The sequence below is a fragment of the Astyanax mexicanus genome, chromosome 13 (assembly GCF_023375975.1).
Source record: "Astyanax mexicanus isolate ESR-SI-001 chromosome 13, AstMex3_surface, whole genome shotgun sequence".
Classification (NCBI taxonomy): domain Eukaryota; kingdom Metazoa; phylum Chordata; class Actinopteri; order Characiformes; family Acestrorhamphidae; genus Astyanax; species Astyanax mexicanus.
In genome coordinates, this window is record NC_064420.1 from 536886 (window position 1) to 557339 (window position 20454).

The window sequence follows — 20454 nt, forward strand, 5'->3', positions numbered from 1 at the left end:
GATGGTTACTGTGGTGTTGCTTCATTGTTGCTATGGTATCCCAGGTGGTGTTGTTTAGTTGTTGTTGGGCGAGTTGTGTTAGAAGGTGGTTGCTATGGTGTTGCTTTGTGCCTGTTAAGATGTTTCAAAATTGTTAATCGTTAAGATTGATTGCTATGGTATCCCAGATGATACTTGACCAGATGATGGTGCTTTTTACAATGGTGATGCTATGTAGTTGCTGTGATGATGCAAGGTGGTTGCTATGGTGTTCTAGGTGGTTGTTTAGTTGGTACTAAGCTGTAGTCTGGTAGTTTTAGGCAATGTGCTATAATGTCCCAGGTGGTTGCTGTGATACACAGTACTATATTAAAGCTATTAACTACTAATAAATAGTCTGCTGATCATATTATTATATTTATCATGTTGTTATATTGGGCTTGAACAGGGATTTGATTTAATACACAATATAACTGAATTTTTATTTTATTTTTTTATCCAATCAGGGCTCTTTAATAGCCTGTGAATTTCTGTTACAAAACGGCGCCGACGTCAACCAAAGAGATCTGAGAGGAAGAGGACCTCTACACCACGCCACATATTTAGGACACACAGGGTGAGTAAAACACACACACACACACACTCTTACACACACACTCACACACACACAGAGCTGTGTAATGTGTGATCTGAGTGTGTGTTTTGTTCTGTGTTTTACAGGCAGGTCTGTTTATTCCTGAAGCGAGGAGCGACTCAGAACGATGGTGATGATGACGGTCAGGATCCGCTCAGTATCGCGGTTCAGGCCGCTAACGCCGATATCGTCACGCTGTGAGTGTTTATCAAAGACCAACACACAAATTATTAAACACTTAAACAGACATTTATAAAGTACTAGAGATTCAGACCTGACTTTGAGTAGAAGTTGAAGTAGAAGTATTTATGCTCCACACTTGGATATAGGTAACTAAGTTAACTAAAGTTAAGCTAAGTAAACAAAACTATAATAAAAAGTCAAACAAGCGCTGGAATTTTAATTCACACAGATTTACAGGTTTGGATGAGAAAATTGCTTTTGTCTATTTACAGTGAGTTTAGATTTGTAATTTGTTTTCCAGCACTAAGGCTGGAGCATTAGCATTAGCGTTAGCATTAGCGGCTACCACTAGCCCGACAGCACTACACTGAGGAAGTGTTCCGGTAAGCCAGGTGTGATATTAGCTAGCGGTTTGTGCTCCTTAATACCTGACTGGTAGAATTCATACATAAGAAACATCGGATTATAAGGTTTTTAAGGTGTACTGACTATTTTTAGGAAAATTAAAGGATTTTAAATACAGTATATGATCTGTATAATTAAATTTATTTATTAATTTTAATAATTATCTCTCTCTTTCTCTCTTTAGGCTCCGTCTGGCTCGGATGAACGAGGAGATGAGAGAGTCTGAGGGTCCGTTTGGTCAACCAGGTCAATACCCGAGCAGCAGCCCTACAGAACAGCAGTACAAGAAATGCATACAAGAGTTCATCTGCCTCAACATAGCTGAGTGCTAGATAACCCAGAGTAGCAGATACTCCCTCTATCTCTATCTCTCTGTCTCTCCTGATCTCCTGCCTCCTCTCACTATATCCAGTATCTTACAGTACAGGGAGTGAATATAGATGTCAGACCTGTGGTTTTATGCTGCAGAAATATTCAACAGTTTTACACCTGAATCTTTACGAGTGTGATCTTTCACCAGGTCAGATTCTCTCGTTCTTTCTTTCAGTCTGAAAAAAATAAAATAACAAAGCCACTTAGTGTAAAAGGTGCTGCAGATTAATCACAGAGTGCTACACATTCCAGAGTGAAGTTAAATCAACCAGAAAACACCAGTGACTAATTAATAATTACTGTATTTTTCGCACTATAAGGTGCACGTGTTTATGAGAAGCATTATGTGACACTAGTAAGGAACAGGGGTGCCGCCATGTTTGTTTTCTTTCTAATTCAGCAGGTCTTGCTGCTGGGTGGCGAGACCTGTAAAGCTAAGCTAAGTTAAGTAAACAAAATTTTGATTCTATAAAAAAATACATTTTTCTTTTAAAGTTAATCTAGTGCAGGATGTTAATCTACACAAATTTTTCTCCTAAATAAAAATGTTTATTTGGGTGAGTAAGCTTATATTTCCAGATTTATCCAGCACTAAGGCAACCTCTGAATGGTGAAAGAGCTAACTAGCGTTTAGCGCAGGTAGCTGCTAATGCAAATGCTGCTCCAGTCTTGGTGCTAGAGAAACTTCACTGAAACTCCTGTATAACCCTGTACTTCCTTTATACCCGACTGATAGAATTCATACATAAGGAGCTCTCATGATTTTATATTTGTGGGAAAATTTAAAGATTTTAAGTGCGTCTTATAGTGTGAAAAATACGGTATCCCTCAAGGTGCTATCACAGGACTGTAAGTGAAAGTCTAATTCAGTCATATGTGGTGTCTGAGAAGATCTCAGGCCGAGAAATGTTAGGTTTTGATGAGATACAGCCAGCTGAAGACACTCAGTTCACTCAGATTGGAGATTTTCCAACACTATGGGACCAACTTCTGATTCCGCTGCACTCTTCTCTCCCTCACCTTCTGCTTTATTCTTATTCCCCTGCCTGATATGTTTATTATATGATCTCCAGAGTATTCCTTTTACACTCGGTTACGCTCAGCCTGCAGACACACTTCACTCAGTGTTCCTCCATTTACCTGTGCTGCCCTCTAGTGGCGGGAGGTAGCTTTTGTACAGTTTCTAACAGCAGGAGAATTAGGGATTGAGGGGCTTTGAGGGAATTTTGGGGGCGTAGGAAATAAAACTGTGATGTATTTAATATTGTAGACACTTAAATATACATAATCATGTCTTAAACCCTATCTGGACGGGATTAGTTTCTCTGTGTAAAAATATTTCACACTTCTACTTTTTAATGATTAAACTCCTGCATCCGGACTGCAATCGTAAAAAGAGGAGGATCAGTGAGTTTTTAGGCTTTTTGGCTTTTTTTCTCGGTCACATGACCTCATCTCGGCGTTCAGTAGCTCCTCCATTTCCACTCACTGTTGTTGTTTTTTTTTTAAACTGGATCTCCGTTGAAACCGTGGTGAGCCCAAAGTGTACAGTAATTACGGTGCGCGGCAGTGGACAAATATCTATTTTATTAAAGGCGAGGAGACGAAACTCAGAGATGTGCGTCCGGACGGGACTAAAATTACCGGAGGAGCACGAAAAAAAGAGTTCAGAGAAAAACAGTAGATAATTTAGCCTGTAATTTTCTATCTCAGAGGACGTCTGATAAAATGAAACACGTACATGATCGTTCTGGACGGGAATAAAATCACAGAGGATAAAAAACAAAAAAAAACATAAAAGAGATTTTAAAAATGACCCCATAACCCCCTGAGATACTAATCCCATCCAGATAGGGCTTAAGTTGAGACCTAGTGAATATTTAAAGGAAAAACGATTATGTTGAACTATTCTGCACTTTTTCTCGACTCTTTTTTTGTTTAATTTTGTTTATTTTTGTTTGTTTGTTTGTTTGTTAGTTTACTGCGGACGGTAGCTGGAGGTGAGAAATGCTTTGAACAGTAAAACGATTTTATTGAGTACTGCCCAGAGCGATAGTGCAATGATGATTTAAATACAGATAATCTGTATTTTTTTGTATTGTTTTAATCGAAACAGTGAAGATAGTATTTTTTTAAGCTCAGCATACTTTGTTAGACATTGTCGTCGTACGAAGCACCAAATCCACACCCTCCCAAAAACCATCCGCTTAACGCAGTTCAGCGTTTCTTAATCAATCACACAATCAACACACAAATCAAAAAAACAGCCGGGATTCAGATAAATTATTATTATAATAATAAAAAATAAAAAACATGCTAAATGAAGCTGTGGTTTTTAAAATCATGTATGTATTGTATGTTTATAGTGTACGTTTTATTTTTTTCTGCTGGTTCTACGATGTAAAAAATGATCAAAATCTGATTTTATTTGTTTATTTGTTTATTTATATTTATGTCTATAGTGCATGAGGTGTTGTTACCCTTTATGCTTTGTGTTCCACTGTACCCAGATCTGTGTATATGGATATTTTGTTCTGTGGTTCAGGTTTTACACACAGAAAAGCCAAATCCTGAAGTGAAGGAGGTAAAGTGATAGAGTGATGGATAGATGAATAAGGATTTTCTGTATCTGTGGTTTTTGATCGGACAAAATTGTGCATTATTTATTTAGTTTATAAATAACTGATTATGTAATTTCACTATAAAGACATATTTATAGACACAGGACAGAAATATTAGCAGGTCAGGTGACGCTGAATGTGTCCTGAGGCTTTATGAGTCCCGTGCTAATGTTAAACGCGCCTGTTATACAATCACCTCGAGAATATAAGCAATTTAACCGTGCAGTATAAGACATTTATATAGAGCATTTATTTGCAGAAAATGAGAAATGGCTGCAATAAGAGTTTTAAGAGTTCAGAAATCATCAATATTTGGTGGAATAACCCTGGTTGGTTTTTAATCACAGTTTTTTTTTTTTCATGCATCTTGGCATCATGTTCTCCTCCACCAGTCTTACACACTGCTTTTGGATCTTGTTGGAACTGAAACAAGCAATGATCGTTTTGTACAAAAACAACAGCATTGCTTGTTTTTAAACTATAAATCTTTTTCCCTAAGCATACTGCTGGGTGCATTTCAGTTTTTAAGAGATTTTAAGATTTTATTTTCAGTTTTTGTGTGACGCGAATCAAAGACCACAGATACAGTCATATCTTCTCCAGACTGAGGCTCTAAACCTTCTGCTGGTTTTTATTTTTAACAGTAACTGATCAGCACAGAGTGAATAGTGATTAGTGTTAATGTAGAAACTGGAGAGAGGTGGGTCAGACTGTTACTCGCTGTACTGCTGCTGCTGCTGCTGCTGCTGCTGGAGGTGGATTTTTAGAGCTGCTCTTAAATTTAATTTTTTGTGCCTGTTTTCTGTTTCTCTGGCCAGTGAGTTTTAGTAGCACTTTGGTAAAATTTTAAATGTTATTTTCTATAGAAAAGCGTTTAGGACTCCGCCCACTTTCACAGTGAGGAGACAAAGACAGAGACAAAGGTTTTAATCAGTGTTAAAAATGGCTTTTAGTAAAACTGAGAGTAAAGCGTGGTGACCAAAAACAAGAGAAGAGTTTTGTGAAAGCGGAGGGATTCTTCGGTAAACAGAGACTTCAGGTACACTCCTAAAAATAAAAGTGCTTTTAAGGTTTTTTTTTTTAGTGATGTCATAGAAAAACCCACTTATGATTATATATAAAAAAACATGCTTCTTAAAATTAGAATATCATTAAAAAATTGCTTTATTTTAGTAATTTAGTTAAAAATATGAAACTCATATATTATATAGATGTATTAAACGCACAGAGTGATCTATTTACAAATGTATAATAAAAACAAAAAAAACAGTGTCTGATTAAACGAATTAGAAATCGCATTTAAGGAGCACGTTCTCGTTCTAAAACTCTACTAAAGTAAAATAAAAGTATAGTTAATGTATAAAGCATAAAATGTTCTTCTCATTCAATGATTGAGCTTCATTGATCAGGGTTCGTATGGTGATAAAAAAAAAACATTTTTTTGCTATTTCAAAAATGAAAATAGTCATTTCCAGGCCTGGAAAACTTTTGGAAAAATAAAAAATGCCAAAACGTTTTGGAAAAGTCATGGAAATTTGCTCTGTAAATCTATTTTGAGCTAATAAATACATCAGCTCAGAGTTAATTCAGTAATTCAGAAATGTAGCCCTACAAAATGCAGCTCTCAGGATCTGACACACATTTTATCATTAATTCATTTAATTCATTTTAGGCCTACTTTAATAAATTTGAACTATAGTTTTAGCTGATTTTTGGTTTTATTGTCAATGTCAATGTTTTAAAAATCAGAAGCTCATGAAAATGTTGCCATAAAGGCATGAAAAAATCATGGAAATTTATTGGTTAAAACATGAATGAACCCTGATTGAACCAAAAACCCAAATTTTTCTATGACATCACTCTATAACCCCTTTAAAGCACTTGTATAAAGCAGAGTGTGGTGTAATATAAATGTGGAAGGTTTTAGCGTTCTGCTGTAGATAACCAGCTAGTAACCGATGCTAACACTCTAGCGCTCGCTCTCGGCTGCAGCGCTGCCTCTCTTCCTGTCCTGTTCAGTTCCTGTCTTTAAACTACAATCTTGTACATTATGTTTAACTATTGTATAAAACCTCGTAACTCCTGAGTATTCTTCTGTGAACTAAACCACTGATACTGTTCTGTTCAGCTCTGCTAACTTCTGTCCTTTTTCTGTTGTCTTCTAAAACACAGAGATTAAAAAAAACGAATGAAAATAAAGAAACTACTTTCTCTGCTTTGTGCTTTTTGTTCCTCTCTTTCCCATAATTCCCTCTTTCTCTCTGTCCATAACTGACTAACTGCATTAACCAGCCCTCACACTGCACATGAATCAGTAAATCATTGCTAATAAAAACACTTTTACTGAGCACATTGGGTAAACATGCACAGAGAGCAGGCTAGAAAAAGTAAGTGAATGTCTATAGCTGTGGTTCTCAAACATTTTAGACAAATATGTACCATCTATACACAAGCTAAAAACTCAAAATACCACCTAAAATCATCCATAAGAACATAAGAACTACAAAACAGCAACTTAACAGGAGAGACAAAAAAAATCTTCTAAAATTTCAATGGAAGTCAATGTAAAAATAGTAAATTCAGGTAATTCAGGTCATTTTAAACTATTTCTATTGGTCCATTCATCAAGAAAATTTGAGAACAGTGTAAAGTACAGTTTTTTATTCAAATTATGTAGAAATCTAAAAATCCACAAAAATGGACATACTTGTTTTTCATTGGACAGCAATGATATGCAAGCAAACTAGGGGTAAACAATATGCTAAAAGAACATTTTCATTTATATTATTAATATACTTTATGAAAATACACGTTAAATATACTTCCATTGTTTTTCCATAAAATGTATTCTTATGCAAATATGCTTTAAATTACATGTAAAATACTGTGCACTTTAGTATAGTTGTTTTCCAGTAGAATTAAGGTGTACACAATATGTGCATCAATACGCAAAGTAGTACAATTACAATATACTTCAAGTGTTTTAAAAATGGTGTTTAAAAAACACAAATATTAATCTAGTTATATGAAAAAGCACTCAAAACACAACATAATGCTTTTATGCTGTATTTAAATATAGCCTAATTTCACCTGAAATATTTAAAACATAATTGCCATACGTTTTTCCAAAATAGTACATTTAGTATGTATTTAAGTACCGTATTTTTCGGACTATAAGGCGCACCGTATTATAAGACGCACTATCAAAGAACGCCTATTTTCTGCTATTTTTCCATACATAGGGCGCATCGCATTATAAGGCGCGTTAAGTGACATTAGAAAGGGTGCCTATATCAAAGTGAACAGGGGTGGCGCCATGTTTCCCTTCCCCCACCGGGGGTGGTCGCTTGCCGGTGGAGCGTCTCTATATATAAATCTAGCTCTTTCAAAGTCAAACGAGTGCTGGATATTACTCTACACAGATTCCTCTCCTGAAAACTGTTTATTTGGGTGAGTAACGTGCTTCAGTTTATTTACAGTAAGCTTAGATTTCCAGATGTCCACTAAGGCTTGCTGCACCAGCGTTAGCATAGCTATCCGCTAGCACGCTAGCTAGTCACCTAAACTAGTAAAGTTAACCCAAACTTAAACGACAGCGTTACACTGAGTAATCCTGCGTGTTCTGGTAAGACAGTGAGATATTAGCTAGCGATTCGTCCCCCGTAGCTTGTTTTAACACGGTAAACAAGCAGATTACAGGCTGATAAAACTCACCTCTGAGAGAGTTAGCGCTTAGCATCTAGCTAATGCTAGCCAGGCAAAGCAGCACAGACTTACAGGCCGATAACTCACCTCTGAACGGTGAACGTTTAGCGATTAGCATCTAACTCTAATAATACTGCTCCAGCAGTATTAAAAGTGCTAAATTTAGAAAATACTGATCTCTGAACAGTGAAAAAGCTAGCTAGCTAAGCGGTTAGCATCTAGCTAATGCTATTTATTGCTGCTCCAGCCTCGGAGCGGCACGGCTCTGCACGGAGTGTGTGTTTACTGCTCCTTACACCTGACGGGTAAAATTTAGATAATACTGATCTCTGAACAGTGAATAAGCTAGCTAATGCTATTTGCTGCTCCAGCCTCGGAGCTGCATGGCTCTGGACTCTGTATAGCACTGAAACTCTCTATAACGCTGCACGGAGTGTGTGTTTACTGCTCCTTACAACCTGACGAGTAAAATCCATACAAAAGGCGCACCGTATTATAAGACGCACTGTCAATTTTTGTGAAAATTAAAAGTTTTTAAGTGCGCCTTATAGTCCGAAAAATACGGTACATATTAATGTGTTAATCCAAGGACACTACAAAAAAGGTGCTGCTGCTTAAACAAAAAAAATAACAGTACTAAAATTGGCCTGTTACCAACTGGAAGGTCCAAAAGCCTTCTAGAAAATTAGATTAGAAAAAAAAAACATAAGATCCCAACTTTGAAGCATGGTGGAGGGAGCATCATGGTTTGTGGCTGTTTAGTAGAACGCAAGTGCAGCAGTTCAAGACCTCAAGCTGGAAAGGCATTGGGTCATGCAACAGGACAATCTGTCTGTCTGTCGATCTATCTATCTGTCTATCTATCTATGTATCTATACTAAGACTAAATTATTACACACAACTCTATTAACTCATTAAATTAGGACTTCTGAAGCTGATTGATTAATTGATTGCACTGGATTTTATTTAGGGGTTTCAGAGCTGAATACTTTTACATGTCGCACTTTTAAATATATATATATATATTTGATTAAAATTGTGAAAAACGTTCTTTTTATTCCACTTCACAATAATGTGGTACTTTGTGTTTGTTGATCACTTAAATCTGAATAAAATACATTTAAGTTTGTGGTTGTAAGAAGACAAAATGTGAAAAATTCAAGACAAGCCCCTGAATTTCTGCATTTCGGTCAAAAAACTGGATTTCTGATGTGGATCTTCGGATTACCAGCAGCTCTTCTGATTCACTGTGTTTAAACTCTGATCAGATGAACGTTGGATGTTTGTGTTTCAGGAGACACGACGTACCTGGACATCTTCAGAGAATTCTCCCACATGGCGTCTCACAACCCTGAGAAGCTGAAGAGGAGGAGTATTCACTTCAGACACTCTTTCAGGTACCTCTCTAATGAAGTGTACAGTTGATCAGTGTTCTTTAAGCACTGGTGAAATCCTCAATAAGCTTTAAAAAGTATATTTTTACATTTTTGGGCTGTTGATCAAAACTTAATAATAATAATAACTTGATAATTAATCACACAATTCGCTGTAATTTTTTGTAATTATTTTTTTTCTGATTGCTAAAACTTTAATCAATGTAAGACCAAGAATATGGGATTTTATTTATATACAAATATTTTGTTTGTTTAATTGTATCCAATAAATTTGGAACAGAGTTTCAAAAAAGTTAAAAACATCAACGCAAAATGTACAAAAATAAGGAAGGAGGAATGACTTGTTTTATTCGTTTATTTTACTGGCTTTAATGGTGTGTGAGAGATAAAAAAGAGATAGAGGGAGAGAGAGAGGGAGAGAGTGATAGCAAGAGGGAGAAAGAGAGAGAGAGGCAGAGAGAGAGAGGGAGAAAGAGAGAGAGAGGTAGAGAAGAGTGGTAGAGAGAGATAGAAACAGAGAGAGAGAGAGAGACTAGAGAGAGAAAGAGAGGGAGAGAGAGGTAGAGAGGGAGACAGAGAAAGAGAGAGGGACAGAAAGAAAGAGAGTTAGAGAAGAGTGGGAGAGAGATAGCAAGAGAAAAAGAGTTATAGAGACAAGGAAGAGACAGAAAAAGAAAGAGAGGGAAAGAGAAATAGAGAGAAACAGTGATAAGCGATAGAGCGATAGAGCGAGAGAGAAAGTGGGGGAGAGAGAGAAAAAAGCGGGAGAGAGAGGAGGAGAAAAAGATACCAAAAGCAAAAAGAAAATCCATATTTAATCCATATATCAACCCAAATAAAAAGCTTATCTACTTTCTGAACTGAGCTTACATCACTAAATACCACTAAACACATTGAGGACAAAATTGATAAATTGATTACAGATTAATTAATTGTTTTAATGCGGAAACGTGTTAAAATGAAAATAAAATATCTGTACATAGAGGTGATTAATATGCTGATAACACTCTCTCCTGTTTCTCTCACAGAGTTTGATGGATGAACTTCAGAGGATCTGCAAACAAAACACACTCAACTCAACCCTTCACTGAGTTTTACTAGAAAACATGAACTTTCAGTAGTTCCATCAGAGATAAAAAAAAAAATACACATTTGAATGTAGCCTAAGATTTCAGATCCCTCGCTGATCATTACAGAACAACATCTGAGTGATTCACTTTGACCGTCGCTGTATAAAAACAGACTGATTGGTCGCTGAAATCAGACTCCTGCCTGAGATGATGATAGATATAAACTGATATAAACTGTGGTTTCGTTCTGAATGTTTGAAATGGTTTAAAGGAATGTTTGTACAGCTTTATATGGGGATCAGCTGGACTCATCCTCCAATGTTTCTATCAGTGTATCAGTGTGTTTATATAATCTTTTTATTTTTGTGTGTATTTTAATATTGTTTAGATTGTACTCACTGGCAGAGATTATCTACGCTTTACACGAAATCAGCTTCTCTTATTCTTCATACAGTTATTTTCATCTTTTCATGCAAATCATATTCCATTATTGTTTATTTTCTGTTAAGTTGAAGAGAAAACTGAATGATGGTGATGAATCCCAGTGTATTTAGTATTTGGGACGTTTGGCTGCGAATACGTCCTGTCAGGACTTTTGGTTCGAGTGTGGAATGTCTTGAATGTGTTGATTGGTGACTATGCTGGTGTAGTCTTACTGCAAAATCCTATGCAGATATTGTACATGTACAGTACTTTTTAGATGCAAAATGCTAATATATCATTAAATGATGGTATTTTGTAACAAATAAATCAAATCATTGTTTTTGTTGTGTTGCTTCATACTTATTTGTTGTTTTGGTAATAAAACACAGTGGATCAACACCAGCAGGTGACACGGCGATGCAGAATTCATTTTCCAGCAGGACTTCCAGCACACTGCCCACACTTCAAAAAGTACCAGTTGATCTTACTTAATATACTATTTTTCTGAGACGCTGATGTATGGGATTTTTATTGGGATTTATCTGGTCAGTCCAAAATCAGCTGACCAATTGAGATTCAAGGGAACGCCTTCTTTCAAGCCCCGCCCACCAACGAAAACTCTGCCAAAAAACTGAAGGAGAATCAAACGAGAGATTCCAGAAACAAAAGCCTTTAGCAGCAAATTCCACAGAGAATCCACAAAAACAGAGAAATGATAGCAAAGACTGACAAAATCTAAACTGAAATAATTTTCAAGAATGATAAAAGTATATTTAAAAATATATATTTGCTATATTTTTCTTAGATAATTTTTCTTTTGTATTTGCAACATACACCTTTTCCTTTTAAATCTTAACATTTTGGTTGCGGATATTATTTATTTATTTATTTTTTGCGTAAAACTTTTGGCACAAAATTGACTTCATAGAATACACAAGGAATTAGAAAACAATTTAAGTCCACTACTGAAAATAACTATTAGCAATAGGACTCTTATTTTGAAGGGGGTGTCCGGTTGATCAACACCGTGTCAGACTTTTATTTTGGTTGAGCGTCATCATTTCTCTGTTTTGTGGGGGCCATATTGGAATGGGGCACAGATGACAGTGATTAGTCTGGAGCTGAAAGCTGCGTTAATGTTTCCTCTGTAAATCAGTTTTCGGCGGGTTTTTACTCCGAGGTAAATCTACGGTACAGCAGCGCACGGTTCGGTCCCGGTCCGTTTCTCGCTCGGGCGGTTAAGAGGTAAGACTGGGCGGCGGCGGCTCGGCTCGGCAGATTAACCCGGTCAGCCTCGGTCTGTCGGTCCGCCCGCCGCCGCTGTTTCCTCCGGTTTACTGACTCTGTGTTTTTATTTGAGTGTGGAGCTTCTGCCCGTCTGTTGCAGCGCGGGGTTTAGTCTAATAGACGAGATTAGTTTAGCTTAGCTTAGCATGGATGTTAACATGGCAGTGAACGAGCCGTTAATTGACGGTGGCTAACTGTTAGCTGACTAGTTAGCTTAGTTCGGCTGTTGACAGCGCAGGGAACGATCTGTTAAATACTGTGGCTAACTGTTAGCAAATAGTTGGTTTAGCTTAACTTAGCCTGGCTGTTGACAGAACAGGGAACGAGTCGTTTAATAACTATGACTTAACTGTTGGCTAACTAGTTAGCTTAGCCTAGCCTGGCTGTTGACATCTTGGGAACAAGCCGTTAACTAACTGTGGCTAACTGTTAGCTAACTAGTTAGCTTAGCTTAGCTGAGCTTGGCTGTTGACAGCTAGGGAACGAGACGTTAACTTTATGTGGCTGACTGTTGGCTAACTATTTTGCTTAGCTGAGCTTGGCTATTGACAGCTAGAGAATGAGCCGTTAACTAACTGTGGCTAACTGTTAGTAACGAGTTAGCGTAGCTTAGCCTGGCTGTTAGCAGAGCATAAAACGAGTCGTTGAATAACAGTGGCTAACTGTTAGCTAGCTAGTAAGCGTAGCTTAGCCTAGCCTAGCCTGGCCGTTGGCGGAACAGGGAGCGAGCCATTAGCTAACTGTTGCCAACTGTAAGCTAACTAATTACCTTAGCAGTTTAATAACTGTGGCTGACTGATAGTTAACTAGTTAGGTAGCTTAGCTTAGCCTTTTTAAATCCGTAAAGGGAATTTGAATAGGAAACCTTGATGTTGAGCTAAATCTAACTAAATGAACTTGTACAGCATTATTCGAATGTGTAGCTGTGTAGCTTTTTTTTTTTTAATAAACAAATAAGGCATTTTAGAGCAGATTCAGATTCAGTTATTTATCACATCCAATACCCCTGATGACATTTCTGACCTACACCAGGAATACAGAACTTGTTTGGTTGTTGTGTGGAGAGCAGGTGTGTGTTTACTGCGCTCCCTGGGAAAGTTCTGGTATTTTCACTTTCTCTTTTCAGGTGTCATTTTTCACAGGTACTGCCTTGTTTACCTGTAATGTTGACTGAATGTAGATCTGTCTAGTTAAAGATAATCCAAGTGTTTTACATGGAAAAAACAGCTGCATATACCTATCTAAATATAGCTAACCTAACTGTTATAAATGTTAAATATCTAACTTCACCAGAAGTTAAAACGTGAGTTATAAGTAGGTTTTCACTGAGTAGGTTTCCTCTACTAACTTTTGTAAGACAAGACATGAAAATTAATGCTAATTATGTCACAGGTAAACATTTAGCCAAGTGTGATGTACTGAAAGCAAAGATGTATAGCTTAAATATTGTGCATATGGCAACTAATGGCTTTTGGTTAAATGTATCCTGTAAAAACCCTAAATTTTTACATATCGTAATATATAAATTTAGTGTAATTCTTTTTCATGTGTCAAGTATCCCTTATAAAATATTGTTTTTATACCCTGAGGTTTTGATCTATTAATATAGTATTGGTGTATTTTAAGTAAACATTCTAGTATCATCTCAATCATATTGCTATATCAGAGATGATTTTTAAAAAATATATATTTTTCTGTATTTATTATATTGCTGACTTAAATATGCTGGATTAAAATACTCACCCACTATTTATTTTACTTTTTACTGCTATTTAAAACCCTATAGAATTTTTGTATATGTTTATATGTGTATGCATATCTCAGGTAGGTCAGGTAGATATTGTCTGAACTTCTTTATTGGTTTTTCTAGTAATTCCAATATTTCAGTACCCATTATTTACAGCATCTGTTATAAGGCTGACTGATTTTTATTACGTGATGCTGAAGATGGCCTCTAGACTGTTTCTAGACTGTTTATATTGATATCTGAATTATAGTATATTGCCTGAAACCAAGAAATATATTTTGAGTTTAATAAACGTTATTATCTTGCTTATATGGTCTATCTATACTTCTATAACTTCTAAATATTTATATATTTGATATATTAACACCAGCAAAAATCTATATACAAGCCTGTTCCAAATAAAAGTGAGAGCTTTTATAATGAAAATAAAAAGCTCTCAATTTATCTCAAATATTTGTGTTTTTCTAATGCTTTTCAGATGAGCAGCAACATAAACAAGAGGGCACCGACAACAGCAACACAAAGACTGAAGCAGGATTACCTGCGAATAAAGAAAGATCCAGTCCCATACATATGTGCAGAACCTCTTCCCTCAAATATTTTGGAGTGGTAAAGCATTTCTTTCCCTTTTTCACAGCGTTATTTTCTCCTAGTATTTCCTGTATTGATTCTCTATATTTGGAGAAGTGATGTTTGTGGCGGTTTCTGCCTCTGTTTGCATTCTAACGAGTTCTTTCACTTTCGGTAGGCACTATCTCGTCCGTGGTCCTGAAAAAACTCCCTATGAGGGTGATTATTATTATTATTATTATTTATTTATTAAATTTTTTTTAGGGTTTTGTACTAATAATAATATTTCTATTCCTTGTGCAGTTGTTCTGGACTCTTATCTTGTTTTTTAATCTGTCTGCAGGGGGATATTATCATGGCAAGCTCATATTCCCCAGAGAATTCCCTTTCAAACCACCAAGCATATACATGATAACACCCAACGGCAGATTTAAGTGTAATACGAGGTAAGAAAGCGTTTGCACGTGGAGATTGTTGGTGTTTTATTTTTGTAAAGATTTTGAAATTACCTTGATTTCTGTATTAGCTAATTGCACTAATTAAGTTAAAAAAGGTATTTTATCAGGGAGATGAGACTAGATTTTCTGGATTTTGTGGGTTTTCAATGTGCTTTACATATAAAATGTTACTAAAGCATTATTAAATACCTGGGTACACATGAAAAAGAAGATTAGTGTTTCTGTAATGGCCATACGCTTAACCTTGTTGAGATGCTGTGGAATTGGAGGTTAGTTTGGGTCCAAAAAATCCATGAACTGTCATTATGAGCCCAATTTAAACCCCACATGTGTTTAGTATGTAAAGTGTTTAAAAAAAAAACGGGCTGTTTAAATAAGAGAAAAGGGTTCAGAATTATGTTAAATAAGCAATAATACACTCAAGGTTCAGGCTATAACATGTAATATTGGCACTGCTGTGCTGCGGTCGTAGATCACCAATTTTACACATTATAGTAGGAACCTCGAGTGTATTATTGTGATTATACCACAGTTCCTTTATCACTGTTTATCTTTATTGTTTTTCAGATTATGTCTCTCCATCACTGATTTCCACCCCGACACCTGGAATCCAGCATGGTCAGTGTCCACCATTCTCACTGGTCTGTTGAGCTTCATGGTAGAAAAAGGTCCAACCCTCGGCAGCATCGAAACCTCAGATTTTACAGTGAGTTTAAATCTGGTTTGGAGATTTTTAGAGTGTTTGCTTTATAGTATGAACTTTGTTACACAGGCTAAAAAATGAGTTATTAATATAGAGCTGCACAGTAGTTCGTTTTAACAGTATATGTTTTTACAGTAATTGCCTGTACTTTGATTTATATTGCAATATCATTTTTTCCCAATATAGTGCAGCTTAAGTGAGGTTTATAGTTTGAAACCCTAGTCTACCACAGGGAAGGCTGTGTTATTAGACACTGTGCTACTTTAACTGTATTGCTTCATGCTTTTACTCCTTTTGAATTGAAAGCACCAATATTGTGCTGCCTGATGATTATTAAGTGATTGTATTAAGTGTTGGAATGATGTCTTCCACAGAAAAGACAGCTGGCTTCACAGAGTTTGGCTTTCAATATTAAGGACAAAGTGTTTTGTGAGCTGTTTCCAGATGTTGTCGATGTAAGTATTCTGCATGTGTCAGCTTTATTTCAACAGCGGACACATTTAAAAATTAGATTATATTTTAGGCCATAATCGCCCAGCACTAGTTTAGGATTATGCCTGTGTGAAAACAAACCAAACAGAGGGTTTCCAGACCATCGAAACCACCCTTAAAGGAAGGGAATTGGACTAAGTTTCTCCTTCAGAGTTTAGCTTTCTGCCGTAATAACAACTGTTGTAGCTCCTTCATGTATTTACACTATAATTTTCAATCACACAACATCTTTTGTGTAAATTGTAATATCCTACTGTGTTAGATTGTGTGTTTAGAAGTAGAGTTTAGAGAATTCTTGCTGTGTATATACTATATTTGGGATACTAAGGAAAGTGTGTAATTGTATTTTTTTGCAAATTAAGAATTAATATTGTGTTTTTCCTGACTGTAACACAGGAGATCAAGCAGAAGCAGCGAGTGCAGGAGGAGCTGAGCTCGCGCTCCCAGGCCCTGCCTCTCCCCGACGTGGTGCCGGACGGAGAAGCTCCTCACCACGCGCAGAATGGCCACCCGGGCCTGAACGGGCACCTGCCCGCGGGGGCGGCCCACCAGCCCCCCGACCTCCAGCAGGTCAACCGCAACCATGGACTCCTCGGAGGAGCGCTCGCTAACCTTTTCGTCATTGTCGGATTCGCCGCTTTCGCCTACACAGTCAAATACGTGCTGCGGAGCATCGCACAGGAATGAGTTAAGGAACAGCCCCCACCTCTTACCCCACCTCTTACCCCCTCAACCACATGCCGCCCCCCCCAACCACCCCAACCCTTACGATAAATCTACGATGATCATCTGAAGATGGAGTAAAGATGGAGACAGGACCTGCTCTCACGACCAAAACCAGGGGGTTTTCTATTCTTTTGCCCCAAATAAACTCCAAATGAACTTCACGTGGCTGATGAATCGAGTTCTTCGCCAAGCAAATGAGAAAAAGAGAGAGAGCCACGTGAGCCCCGGTGCACATCTATCTGTAAAACGGCCGCAGTGTGGAAGTGAGTGTGTTTACACAGCTCTGAAAAAATTAAGAGTTCAGTTTCTGAATCAGTTTCTCTGATTTTGCTATTTATAGGTTTATGTTTGAGTAAAATGAACATTGTTGTTTTATTCTATAAACTACAGACAACATTTCTCCCAAATTACAAATAAAAATATTCTCATTTATAGCATTTATTTACAGAAAATGAGAAATGGCTGAAATAACAAAAAAAGATGCAGAGCTTTCAAGTTCATATTCATAAAGTTTTAAGAGTTCAGAAATCAATATTTGACTCCACCAGTCTTACACACTGCTTTTGGATAACTTTATGCTGCTTTACTCCTGGTGTAAAAATTCAAGCAGTTCAGTTTGGTGGTTTGATGGTTTGTGATCATCCATCTTCCTCTTGATTATATTCCAGAGGTTTAAAATTTTGCAAAATCCAAGAAACTCATAATTTTATATGCTCTCTTATTTTTTTCCAGAGCTGTAGAGGTAAACAAAACAAAATAATAATTATTATAATAAAGGTTGAGGTTTCTACCTGCTCTATTCAACCTCCATTCTAAATGGATTAGGTTGGATTTGCTGTGTTGAAGGGAAACTCCAGTGATTTCCAGCTTGACTGTTCTCTGCAGCACATGGTCTGTGGGTGTGAGAATGATTTCTGGTTGCTAAAGTCGTTAGAGTCACACGGACGATTCTAACCAGATGCAGCCGGTCACGATCATTACCATCCACTGCGCTGTCCCTATGGTCCATATGCGCTGTCTATAATGTCTGTTTTTTATGGCGTTTCTCCAGTACACATTTGATTCTGTGGAAAATGGACAAATTCAGAAATGGAAAGTCCCATCCAGCTGACACAGATCCAGTGCTGAGATCAGGTTGAAAAACACTGGAGTATTCCTTTAAAGAAGGAAAACCTTGTGTGACCATGACGTGATGTTTTCCTCTTCAGACCAGGCAGTTGTACATCACCTTATTTCTAACAGCCCCTTTATTTCAGCACATCATCTGTTAAGATGGTAAGATTTTACAAGAAGCTCTTGAGAAGTGTAGAGATCGTTTCTTCTAAAAGGTTTGCTCCAAAATGCTTTACATTATTATTCTTATCTTCTTGATCAGAACACCTGCAGTACTTTTTGCAGTTGATGAGCGTGGATGGAATAGAACTTGCTAAAACATACTAGAACATGCTCTACTGTTTTTAAGGTGTTCTAGATGCTCCTTTTTCCCCCGCACTGAATGGTTTTAATCGAAATACTGAATAATTCGGTCATTAATGTGTAAAGCTCTTTCCCGATGGTATTAGTTTCTCAGGGGGTTCTGGGTAATTTTCTCTCTTTTATGGGGTTTTTATCCTCTGTGATTTTATTCCTGTCCAGAACAATCATGTTCGTGTTTTTCTCAGACGTCCTCTGAGAAAATTACAGGCTGAATTATCTACTGTTTTTCTCTGAACTCCGTGCTCCTCCGGTATTTTTAGTCCCGTCCGGACGCACATCTCTGAGTTTCGTCTCCTCGCCTTTAATAAAATAATAAAATAGCTATTTGTCCACTGCCGTGCAGCGTAATTACACTTTGGGCGTGCCATGGTTTCCATGGAGATCCATGTTAAAAAAAAAAAACAACAGCGAGTAGAAATGGAGGAGCTACTGAACGCCTAAAACTCACTGGTCCTCCTGTTTTTTCAATTACAGTCCGGATGCAGGGGTTTTATCACTAAAGACTAGAAGTGTGAAATATTTTTCACAGACTTCCCCCTGAGAAACTAATCCTGTCTGGATGGGGCTTAAGGAAACACAGTAATTCAGTAATTCTGGGTTTGGTGTGAAATGGTGAATTGTTTTAGTTGAGTAACTTATCAACTGTGGTTTCTTTAGTGGTGATGATCAGACTTAGGGTTCTAGATGTCTCGTTACTAGAGTAACCAGAAGGGGTTGGTTCATTCATCCTAAAAAAAAATAATAATAGTGCAAGAGCCCTTTTGTTTGGTAGCTTTTAAACTTTAAACTTTGTTTTGAAGGCTGTCTGGTACCACTGCTAAGAGATGGATCATTTCACACCAAACTGCTGTAAATTAAATTCTGAATACTTTTACAAATTAATGGCTGAGTTATAAGGATCTGTTAGATTTTTTTCTTAAGCAGGATCCAGTGCACATGAAGGTAAGGTGCTTCTCCTAAAATGTTAAATTACAGGTTTTATATCAGGTAGTTTAAGATTTGCAGTTTAGAAGGTTGTTTCAAGTACAAATGGTGTACTTTAACCTCATGGCTGCAGCCAATCCAGTTCTACTTTAAAGGAGAAATCCAGAGTGAAATGGACTTGGGTTGTAGTAAAATATTATGAGAACTAATATTTGTTTAGAATAGCCCTCCAGCCCTCTGTTATCCCCCAGCATTCCCAAATACAGAGCTTTTAGCAGAAGCTCCCAGCTAACATGCTTACAGTGCTAGTGATTGGGGCATAGAGCCTTGGCTAACAGCGCTGTATTTAGAAACGCTGGAGGAGAATGGAGGTGGAATATTTAATAAAAGTTTGTACTCTTTATAACATTTTACTACAACCCAAGTCCATTTCACACTGAATTTCTTCTTTAAAATGTGATTATTGGTACCTGGATTCTGATTTATTTCAGGCATCTCTCTTTCTCTCGTCTGGAATTTCATAAATGAATCTCATCCTATTAGACCATCCAACACTATGATTTGTTCTGTTGTGTGTGTATTTGTGGGATGTTCACTACTGCTTTCACTTTTACAGCACAGTACGTCATTAGACACAGAACTGGGTTATTTTTTGTTTTGGTTTATTTTTTTTCTGCTTTTCGAGGGTTGTGACTTGTGCAATATTCTTCAACAGACTTAAATAAACATTCATTTAATTCTCTTCTTAGACACAAGTGGTTTGCTTTTTATTTGAGTCATGTAGCCAGTGTGTAATGTGAATGTAGCCAAAGTGAATCAAATCTGATTTTTTTTTTTTCACATTCACACAGCCATAAAAAATCAGATCGGAGCCATAATGAGCAAAAAATCAGATTTTGAGTCACTTCAGCCTGGTAATGTGAATGTAGCCTAAAAATCAGAGTTTCCCACTGGTTCTCTACAAAGAGTATGCAAGTCAGCCAATCAGTTTTTAGTGTGAGCGGGCAGTGTTTTTTTTTTTTCCCTCTCCTGGATGGGATGCATTCAGGAGCATCATGGCTCCCATCAAAACTCGTTGATTTTATCATTGCCTTTTGGCTAATAGACCAGTGTCCAAAAACGTTTAGCTAAATGTTCGAAAATGCAAATATTCTTGGCTGACATAGCTGCGTCCAAAACTTTTGACTAAATGGTGGAATACTGATACTTTTGACTTTGTAAAGAAAAGCATTAAAGCACATTAGTTAGCATATGCAGCACTAATATTACATCACTCCATTTTTTT

General features: G+C 37.0%; 2 protein-coding genes across 3 annotated transcripts in view; both read left to right on the forward strand.

Moving 5' to 3' along the window:
* acap3a (ArfGAP with coiled-coil, ankyrin repeat and PH domains 3a) overlaps positions 1-11126 on the forward strand; it is a 71049-nt gene extending 59923 nt beyond the window's left edge. The window contains exons 22-26 of the mRNA XM_022677035.2: positions 486-595; positions 700-810; positions 1386-1447; positions 9194-9296; positions 10322-11126. Coding sequence (XP_022532756.2) covers positions 486-595; positions 700-810; positions 1386-1447; positions 9194-9296; positions 10322-10328 — 393 coding nt within the window. The 3' untranslated portion in view covers positions 10329-11126. The remainder of the gene's footprint in view (positions 1-485; positions 596-699; positions 811-1385; positions 1448-9193; positions 9297-10321) is intronic.
* A 708-nt stretch (positions 11127-11834) lies between these two features.
* ube2j2 (ubiquitin-conjugating enzyme E2, J2 (UBC6 homolog, yeast)) lies at positions 11835-19917 on the forward strand. Of its 2 annotated transcripts, none has more exons than XM_007237843.4 (7): positions 11835-12031; positions 14299-14429; positions 14569-14609; positions 14734-14836; positions 15416-15554; positions 15926-16006; positions 16440-19917. In XM_007237843.4, the coding sequence occupies exons 2-7, from the start codon at positions 14299-14301 to the stop codon at positions 16728-16730; spliced, it is 786 nt and encodes a 261-aa protein (XP_007237905.1). In that variant the 5' UTR covers positions 11835-12031; the 3' UTR covers positions 16731-19917. The 2 variants fall into 2 exon arrangements, with proteins under 2 accessions (XP_007237905.1, XP_022532757.1); XM_022677036.2 differs by lacking the exon at positions 11835-12031 and adding an exon at positions 12358-13142.
* Positions 19918-20454: the final 537 nt, after the last annotated feature.